Source organism: Alligator sinensis, unplaced genomic scaffold (assembly GCF_000455745.1).
Source record: "Alligator sinensis unplaced genomic scaffold, ASM45574v1 scaffold98_1, whole genome shotgun sequence".
NCBI lineage: Eukaryota > Metazoa > Chordata > Crocodylia > Alligatoridae > Alligator > Alligator sinensis.
The window spans coordinates 1,519,177-1,529,308 of NW_005842058.1; the positions used below are offsets into that span (position 1 = coordinate 1,519,177).

Here is a 10,132-nt window from a genome sequence, read left to right on the forward strand (position 1 = left end):
GCACTGCGGGCCCCTCGGCCGCCTGGCGCCGCGTTCACGCCTCGTCCGACGCGGACCGGCACGGCACGGCACGGCACCGCGCGTTTACTCCGCACGAACCAACCTTACTGCGCCGGGCGGGCACGCGCCTACGCGTGCGTGCAGGTACTGCGCAGTAAATACTCAGAGCGCCGGAGCGGGTGGGGTTCCCCCCCAGCAGCCGATCGCGGAGCTAGCTGGGAAACCGGAATGGCCCTGCCAAGGGGTGCACGGCCTATGCACCCCCTCTACAGCGCCAGCTTGAGCAGGCACTTGCTTGAGCATCACGCAGGTATCAAATCTACACCCTGTACATGAACACTGCATGCCCCGCGAGGCTGGTGGGGGCGGGGGGGGGGCCAGCCAGGGGAGAGGGTCACCCCCCCACATCCATCAGCAGCAGCCAGTGGTGATGGAGCAGCCCCCTAGATACTGACACTGCCAAGTGATAACTGTCCGCAGGCGCTTTTTGCAGGGAGCACACTTCCAAGCTCAAGGGGTGCACGTACGCTCCCTACACATCGCCAATGGCCCTACTGGTAACTGCGCAGTAACACGTGTAAACACCTTGCTGCACAGTAAGACTGTGCATGCATGGACTGACTTAAGACTAACTTTAGTCCCTAGTCAGTCCACACACAGCATCAATGAGGTTTAACGGCTGCCCGGCTGCTGTGCAGTAACTTTAAGCCAGCATAAATGCAAGCCTAGACATGTCCAGTAAGGAGTAGAATAAGACTGGTGCCTAGCTTCACTTTTCAAAACCACCAATACTAAAACACAGTGAGGTGAACAAGCAAGAGCTCTTAGGTAGTTCCTAGGGGTGTTTAAGGTTTATCGTCCACGTTCCAAGAGGCGTTGTAAGCAGAGGCTAGGTTCAAGGGATTTATTTCCTATTTCCACATTGCATGTGTAATTGAATTCTTTTAAACAGTTATCAGGTTTGCCGATACCCGTTTCCATTCATTGGGTAGTCGGTCGTGGGTTTCTGCAGCACCTACCTAGCTTCGAGTCCAGGCTGCCCACCGACTGCAAAGCACGACAAACCTCACGCTCGTCGTTGGAACATTCAGAACAATTTATTGAAGTCAACCTCAAGCAAAATTTTATATCAGTGGAATGTCATTAAAAACCTTTCCAAATTAATCCTCACGGAAGCAAAAACACATCTGAATTCCAAAGTATTTGTAAAATAAAAAAGGCAACATCTCAGTAAATATAATGTACAAAAATTATATGGTCCTACCATCACACACATTCAGTAAGAAGCTAAAATATTACAGGCAAGTCTAAATACACTATAACTAGTTGACAATAAGCTATCTATATACAAGTTAACCAAGCTTTACAGGTTTCACACTATGCAAGAGAACATAGGCCAAACAACAAAACCCCCCAAAATGTTGTATATCTCCAAGTCTATGCGGCAACATCAAGTCATAATACAGTAATGCCCTAGTGGAACATCCCCAGGGAAAATTAACACTACTCTGTTAGTGTCAAGAGCTTCTAGTCAAGTTCCAGAAACTCTTTTAAGATATTGACTTTAGTGAATAGTGATGTTTTACTATTAAAGACTCAAGTGATTTAGTTAAAATAACATTTCACAGAATCTACAAAGTTTGTTACAGAGAAACAAAGTCTACAGAAATAACGACTCTACAAAGGTCATTGTTACAGATAAAGATTACATGGAAATGAAAAAACGGAATCTGTAGGTATCTGTGTTTGTTGTGCAATATCACTTGTGTGGAAACAAATGGGTTTAATTTCTCATAGCAACCTCAAATATGCACATACCCTTATACAAAAAAGACAAATCTTATTACTAGCCAGTTATAATAGTTATTTATCATCTTGGTTTTCAGTGGCAACATGATCAGTTCTCTTAAAAATGAAAAAATATGACACTAGAATTAAGACACAGATCAATATTATGAACATGGAGTAAATATTTCATCCAGTCTGTAAATCAAAAAAAGTGAATGAGAACTCCTTAAAACGGTCCAGTGCTAGGCTATTTAGCAGATGTTTGGGAGAGGACAACACATAGCCTTCTTGTCTTTCCAAGCTGGAAGGAGACATCTTCGCAAATGGAAGCTCTCTCACTCATTCGCACAAATGCAATCAGTACCACATGAGAAACAGTAATGAATGGCTTTGGCAAATTCATACATAATTTTCCCTTTTTGTCTTCACATGAATTATGCAAAAGTCTCCTAAATGAAACCCAGATACATAATTTTAGTTTATGAATCTCTGCCGGGCCTCCGACCCTAAGAGCAGAGAGATACCCACTCAGGAATATAGGAAACAGCATTTTTTTTAATAAGAACATCTTGTATACATCCAAAGTTCCCAAGTGTATCGTAAGTGCAAACTTTTTGCTACACAAAAATAAATGGGGTGGGGTGGGGAAATGGATGTAATAATATTGAAAATAAAGGACATCAGTAAGTCAAAATGTTGCTGTGTCTCAAGCAATACACTTTTCTGTAAGAGCACACGTAAGTCTGAGACATCTGCTTTGAAAATCTCTCCCATTTGCCCTAGGTTCACTGTACACTGGGAGCGGAAAGTAATTTTAACTCAAGTTAAGAAAGGTAAAGAGACTTTCAATGTAGCATACAAAAATGTTATCTATGTATAAATAAAAAAAAGCTGTAAAATAAGGAACTGCAGAGCTTCAAGTACATTAAACCCTGAATTCAATGAGGCAGAGGTTTCAATGTTAAAGTGACTACTTCGTACCAGCCCCAGACATCCCTACCTCCCCTCCCGCCCCGCCTCCCTCACCCCACCCGGATATTTTTGTTAGGTTTCTTTATATACAGATTTTATGTTCACTATCAATTATGTCTAGTAATTTTGCCTTTCCAATTCCACCTGAAAACAAAAGGTAACTTGTTTTTAGTGGAAAGGCCACACAAAACATTATAACACCATCATACCAAGTTAACGGATTCTCTAAGACTGGTGGTAAAATGCAGAGAAGGTAACTTGCCCAGAAAACAGCTCTTACAGTTAGCTCTCCTGAGCTGCACGCGCCTTCCATTCCTGCATCCTGCTGGTAAGACAAGTCAGTATTACAGACTATCCAGAAGACAGCAGTAACCAGTTCTCACACCAGCTGACCCCAAAATTGTGGCGACTAAGCCTTACGGCTTTTGACCATGGTCTGCAGAGCCTCTGCTCTGGGTTAAAGGTGCATGCGCTTGTAGGGAGAGCTCCAGTAAATGCACAATCTTGGATTTGACGAGCCACTCAGGTATTGCATTCCTGTGCAAAAAGCACAATGATAAGATCCAGAGTCCGACGTTTACTAAAACCGTGACCCCATCTTAAAAGTTTAAGACAAATACAAAAAATCCAAAGGATGGAAAAAATGCGACTGGCGCTTCTTTCAAAATGAAGAGCTGCCCGAAAGTTATGTACAGTTGAGCAAAGTACTTTATTTGGCAGTCAGGAAGTAAAACCACTGACAGGTCTTTCCTCTGTGAAACCCGTCCTAGGATCATGCACAGAAATCCCAGACCCAAGAACTGTTTCTTGTTCTTTCTGCAGCGTCGGCAGCTCAAATCCCAGAGACTGGTAAATCAAGACATTAACATTTGTGCTAACTTTCTGATTTACTTTTAAAAAGTGTATGTTTTATTTATCTGCTTTAAAAAGACACGGCTAAAGTGTATATCTCAATATTTTCTGTGCATTTAGCATATAAAAACACCTACCCAGAACAATGAGAACCCCAGTTGTTATCACCAAGTTACTTCAACCAGATGTTCTCTTAGCTTCATTAAATGGTTAGAAGTTTCCCAACACCTTTGAAAAATTTGCCCTTTCCCCAATGGCTTGAAATCCAATGTCGCCCTGTCTTCTCATTCAGGTTTGAGCCCAGCCATTAGCTGCTTTTAAGCTACAATTTTCCTCGCAGAAAGGAAAACTACAGGAAGGACCTGCAAGAAGTCTGGAACAAACTGACTGAGAGATAAAGCAACAAGGTGGAGGAGCAACAATGGACTCCACAACCCCTGCAGCATTAAAGCATTTGCTAAACTTTCAGAGGACCTTCATGAACTCAATATTCAATATGCTGGTATGTCACAAAGTTGACATTTCACAAGGCAATCAATGTTTTGGAACTGCATTCAGCTGGCTGCCACTCTCAAGTGCTCAGCAAGGTATTTTGGCACCGTCTTTGCCATTTCACCCCAAACCACCACAAGACAGCATTGCTATACTATGGAAGAAAGCGCATTAGAACATTTTGCTATACAGTATTTGCAAAGTTCAGTGCACCATGGCTTACCATGCAAAGAATCATCGAAACGTTACCAAGCTGAACAGTTTACTATGTAAAGTAAACAGATCAGGCCTCGGAGACGCTGTCAAAAGGTAAGAGCTATGTTTTGAATTTCAGAAAAGGTGAAATCCTTCCTTAAGAGCTGAGGAGACATTTGTGTGTTTCTTAAATACATATTTTTTCAAAATACCAAAATATCGCACTGCTTACAAGCTAAATTAGTGTTTTAGACAATTTTTTTAGTATTGACCAAAATGTAATGAAGTGCTCTACGCTTTCCGTGAGCCCTTGGTACCGTAAACTGACCTGAGCGATCAAGAAAGATCGGTAGGATTACTCAACCAGAAAACCCAGAATGAGTTTATTAAAAAGGGATCTGGAAATTGTTCCAAGAAAATTAACTGCCAAGTCAGTTAAATGGCATTTCAGGTGCTTAAAAAACAAAACCCCAAACTGTAGTGTATTCTAATAATTGCACCAAAAAAAAAAAAAAATGAATAAAAAGCTACAAATTGGGGGGGGGATAAGGAGAGTTGAGAACAAGAAGGAAACCAGTTGAAGGCAAGAATCCCACATCTATTTTTTTCAAGGCCATTATTACCTATTCCCTAGAACCGAGATGTCACAATGTACCTGCAGTTCTCTGCAAGTGGTCTTCCAGAGAGAAGTTGAATGTTCTTCAGATTTAATGAAAAGGCATAATTCAGCCAGGTGCCAGTAATACTTTAATTAATTCCTTCCATTTGGGGATATTCTGCAACACCCAGTGGCTGAAAGTAAGTGTAAACTTAGCTAGAAATATTCGCATAACATAGCAGTTACCTGCAAATGAAAGAATTAGTCAACCACACTATCTAAACTGGGAGATACGCAGTGCTTTTTAAGACTGAGTGCCTTAACATGCACTAATTATATACCCTGTACATTTAGGAAGCACTTCTGAGAACCAATTTTTCACTAGTGGATTTAAAAAAAAAAAAAAAAAAAAAGTGAATGAAATTTATTCCCCCCCTCCACCCCCTCATCCCTCCTGCCCACAATCATCTAGCCATTCTCTTCTCCCAAAACAAGCATCCACGTGGATCTGATCCCAAATCTCGTAAGCACTCAAGAACTCCCTTTAAGCAATGGGAGTTTGGGAACAAGGCAGTAAAGGATCCAACTCCAAGGGAATCGCCACGGAACCAATGCAGATGAGACAGCTGACATGTCTCCGGGGCCCAAATCCACACCCAAAGAGGCCAGTGACAGCTCCCAGTGACTTCACAAAATAAGACGAGGCCCTCAGCTGTGATGAGCATAGCGCAGCAGTCACATGACCAGGCTTCCCAAGAACACTGTCCAAACTGATTGGGGTGGAGAAACAGCCATTGCACAATTGTATTCTGTCTGCATTTCCTTCGTCCGTGGATACCGCCCAGTCTATTAATAAGGGGACTATTTTTTCTCCACTTTTCTATTAAAAAAAAAAAAATCTAGTGACAGAGAGCACTTCCAAGAGGATCATACTTCTAATTTCCATTACAGCATTATTCTGAATAAAAAGTTAAACATGATGATATGCAACCTACCTTCTCAAAATGCCTTTTAAGGTAAACACTACTGAAATGAAAGCATCTCATTGTCCACTGGTCTGAAATCCACATCTCTTTCTGGCATGATTTTTAAGTTGTGTGTGGAATGTGGAGGGTTTATTTTCTCTTTTTAGAAACTAGACATAAAAAGTTACACCAGCTTGGATTTGCTACTCAATTCTTTTTTGTTTGTTTGTCTGGTTTTTGTTTTTTAAAAAGACAGGCTGGCTTACCACGACCACAACCCTCAACATCCTTTAAAATTAAATAAATAAATACCCTGCTATGTTTTGCTTTCTACACTCCAAGAGTATCTTCCTAACATATTATTCTTTTTACCATCCAAAGTTTAGCTTTTTTTGTTCCTCTCCCCCTTTCCCCACCCAAGAAGGCCAAGACATTTGTTTTCCAACAGTAAGAGCTGCTATAGCACATTCAAGGGTAAAGTAAAGGACAAACAATAAAAACTGGACACCACTGACTGCTTCTGTCTGCCAAGATGAGATGGTCCCTTCCCCAGTGCCAAGGCAGCTCCACTGAGGAGGACTGAATGTGTCAGAGCAGTCTCTTCAAGTTCATCACTTGTTTGCCACTTTTTTCCCCTAAACCAACTTATTCCTTCGCTTCTTCCCTGGGACTCTGTGGTTCCAATTTGCATTTGATCCTGCTCCAGTACTCAGGGGCCACAGGAGATGTGGGGTCATGTGCAGAGCAGCAGAGGCGGCCATCCAAGGCAGAGGCTATGAGGGCTCCCTTCTCGTGATCCTTACAGAAAGAGTGAGGGCAAAACTCACAGAAGGAAATGGCAGGATTGCCACAGATGTCACACTGATGCCAAGGACATTCCCACTTTCCTGAAGGTGGCAGGTGGAAGGGAGAAGAATAAAGGAAAGAGAGAGAGTCAGTGCTTATCTGGAATACACAATGGAAACAGGCTTCAATCCCCACCCCACGTAACAATTATTCGGATCTAAGCATAAAGCCTCTTTCCAAAAGCCAGTTCTTTGTGGCCTTGCTGCATGTTTGTCACTCTCACAGATCAAACTTGTTCTACCTTTTCTGAGCCTCGCAGAGCTTCAAGTAGAGCACCGCTGTACACAGTAGGAAGAACCAACTTCCCTTAGCATTAAAGCACAAGGCAGCCTTGCAAAAGGACTTTTCTGCACACGTTTAATAAGTGCCACTCATTGTTTTATAAATCTGGGCACAGCAACTGTTTGGGTGGACTGACCAACCTGCGTATTACATGTTGATCTTTAACCTTAAAGAACTGCACTGTGCTATACTGGGAAAGACAGAATGGCTTAGTTTGAGTAATAACTGAGCAAGCAGCTCTGAGAAGAGCACATGGAGAAAAATGCAATATTTAAAATCACAAGCAGTGACCATAACAAAAGATATGCCAATATGCACGAGCACAACCGCATGCCCAACTCTGTGAAATTATTTTGAGACAGCCTACTTTAGCAACAGCTTTTCTCCCTTTATCTCCCATTTCTCCCTCAAATCTGTCTTTATTCCCCTTTACTAGATTCCTGCTGAGAAACAAAAAGCATCATTTTCATAGGGACATACTGCACTGCATCTGCAGTAGGCCCAGACAGGACCCCATGTCCCTTGCCTGCATGTGATCAACACCATGAGGCCAACTGAAAAACACAAAGCAATTTCCTAAAAAGTTCTTCACCAGTGCTTTCTTGATGATCAAATGCAGAAAATTATGTTTGCAGCCAGGAAGCAATTTTGAGGAAAGCTTTCAATACTTCCAGATTTCATTCGACTGAAATGGCAAGTCTCAGACACAGGAACTTTCCAATTTTTTTGAACAAAGGCTCTAAAAGTTTGTGTCTGTTTGTTTGTTTCAACAAGGGGGAGCCTTCCCACCCCCGCCCAGTACAATTTGTTTAAAAATAGTAAACAATTTCTCTCTGGGTAATCCAAGTCCTGACTGCAGACAGGTGCCTTTTAATTTAAGGAGTCAAGCAAAAGTAACAAAATGCAAAAAAAGAGATTGATGACAGGACAAGACAGAAAATGTAGACACAGCTACTGATTTTGAGTATCATGTGATTCTAAGTGTTATCATGTGACATGCACCTGGGGACCATGGCCATGACCATGCTGGCTGCTCAGCTCAATCAACTAAAAGGAGCAAATTTGATCCAAATAAGAGGAAAAGGAACAACTTTATTACAGGCCCAGTCACCCACTTTCAGTTGTCTGTCACTTTTTAGAAACGCTGCTGCCCAACACATTTCAACAGCATGTAATGCAAAATCCAACAGGCCACATTTAGTGTGGATCATCATCACAGTGTGGATTGTGCTCTTGCAGCAAGCGAGAGATCAACAGATGGCTATGAGAAAGCTCTTACCAAATGGTGGTTGAGTCAAGTTAAGGCATAGGAGGTGGTATGCTTTGGGACAGTCCTTTTTGTCGCACATGACCAGTTCTCCTCCATCTCCACACTGGAAGCAGTTGTCTTCGTGCATCTGCTTCTGCTCCGTTTTTATTTTCCGTTTCTTCTGCTTCAGCTTGGCGTTCTTCACCTTCTCTTCATTTGCTGTTGCAAATGCCGTCTGGCAATCAGAAGGAAAGGTCACAGCATTTGTGATTTCAGTCGGTCAACCTGAGACAGTTACTTGCCCAAAAGTAAACCTGGGAGCGTCATTTCACTGACTGATAACTCACTTAAATCTAGCCTAAGATCTTCAGGCACCTTAACCCCAACAAGCCCTATATCCATCTCCCACCCAAACCTGACACAGAAAGAATATTGCCAGATTAGTAGTAGTAGTAGTAGTAGTAGCAGCAGCAGCAGCAGCAGCTCAGTAGTGTTGATGAGCTTTACTTTGGTGCTGGCCAGAGACTGAAGGAGGACAGGACACTATTGTACTTGGAGCTATAGTCATATAGATCAAGACAAAGCCCCTTCCCTCAGGAAGGCTACTGCACAATAGTTACATGTGCAGAGCCTTGTTTCCCCTCTGCTCCCTGAGAGGATTTTTTTTTTTTTTTAATAAAGTAAAGTAGACGGGCTGAGATCAGATCAAGATACAACAGCACGGGATGATTCCGGATCACCAAGCCTATTTCAGATTTCCCCTGTGCATTCCATTATGACTTTCCTATCCAGAAATAAGACAGGTGACAAGAAAAAAAAAAGGTCTTATAAAGAGAAGATCAAGCATGCGAAGCACACTGAGACTATTACACCCCGTGTCCGAGTAGTATGCTGGTTGACTGCTCCCATCCATTCTCAAGGGGGCTGTATTTGGATCTATAAAGCCCTTGGAGAGTTTTGGGAATGATATATTAAAATGATGAAAGTTACCACATTACGTGGTAACAAAGATCCCTCTTTGCTCGCTCTCTCACGCACAGGACTTTTCACTACAAGCTTGTACACGTCCGCTTCCATTCTGGTACAACTAACCTTTGGGCGTACTCCGAGGAAGCCACTGCAGTTTTCTGCTCCACAGTGGCATTCGGTCCTCCCATTGCCCAAGCAGTCCAAATTATAATTAAATGTTAACTCCATACCTGCAACGTGAAAAAGAACAACCCACACATGACATTCTGAGAAGATATGCTCAAAGAAACAACTTTTCATTATCAGTTTTGCCTGCCTAACCTGCATCATATTGACACCATAGTATTTAAAAAGGGCAGAACTGAAAGATCACACGTGGTATCTCATCTACTTCAATGCTACTGAGAGAGGAAACACTCATGCAGGAACGGCCAGAGAAGTTGGAAGAACTGAAGCAGATGGAGGGATCCAGCACCCTATCCTAAGACGACCATTCAATGTTGTCCTTGTTTCAGCTGTCTTTCCCTTTTAAAACAAAGGATTCTGCGGTTGTAGAACTACGTTTTTTCAGTCCAATACTGGATTTTACACCAAAAAAATACCCCTCTCTCTATTCTAGGGAGCATACACTCCAACTGAAGTCACAGATTTTTTCTCTCCTCTCTTACAGCGTGCGCCAAAAATTCTCATTCGCAGATGCACGCACTGTTCTTTTTGGAACATCTGAAAGGGACAGTTTCTCTCCTCTCCTTTGGTCATGCAGGTGTCAGTACAGCTTTGGACAACACCTCATTACCTCTGGCTTCTGCACAAGTCATACGTAAATAATGCCTATTTTATTATTTTTAATCTCACCTGAAGTTGCAGTGGTTAAAGACATTTGGAACCCAGAAGCTGTTCCACACCAGATAAACGTTAGGGAAA

At 42.4% G+C, this 10,132-nt stretch overlaps 1 protein-coding gene across 1 annotated transcript in view; it reads right to left on the reverse strand.

Annotated features, from left to right (window-relative positions):
• Nucleotides 1-4,849: 4,849 nt before the first annotated feature.
• The window catches only part of NSD3 (nuclear receptor binding SET domain protein 3), a 40,185-nt gene continuing 34,902 nt past the window's right edge, over nt 4,850-10,132 (reverse strand). The window contains exons 22-24 of the mRNA XM_006023009.3: nt 9,332-9,438; nt 8,270-8,474; nt 4,850-6,749 (exon numbers count right to left, since the gene is read on the reverse strand). Coding sequence (XP_006023071.1) covers nt 6,508-6,749; nt 8,270-8,474; nt 9,332-9,438 — 554 coding nt within the window. The 3' untranslated portion in view covers nt 4,850-6,507. The remainder of the gene's footprint in view (nt 6,750-8,269; nt 8,475-9,331; nt 9,439-10,132) is intronic.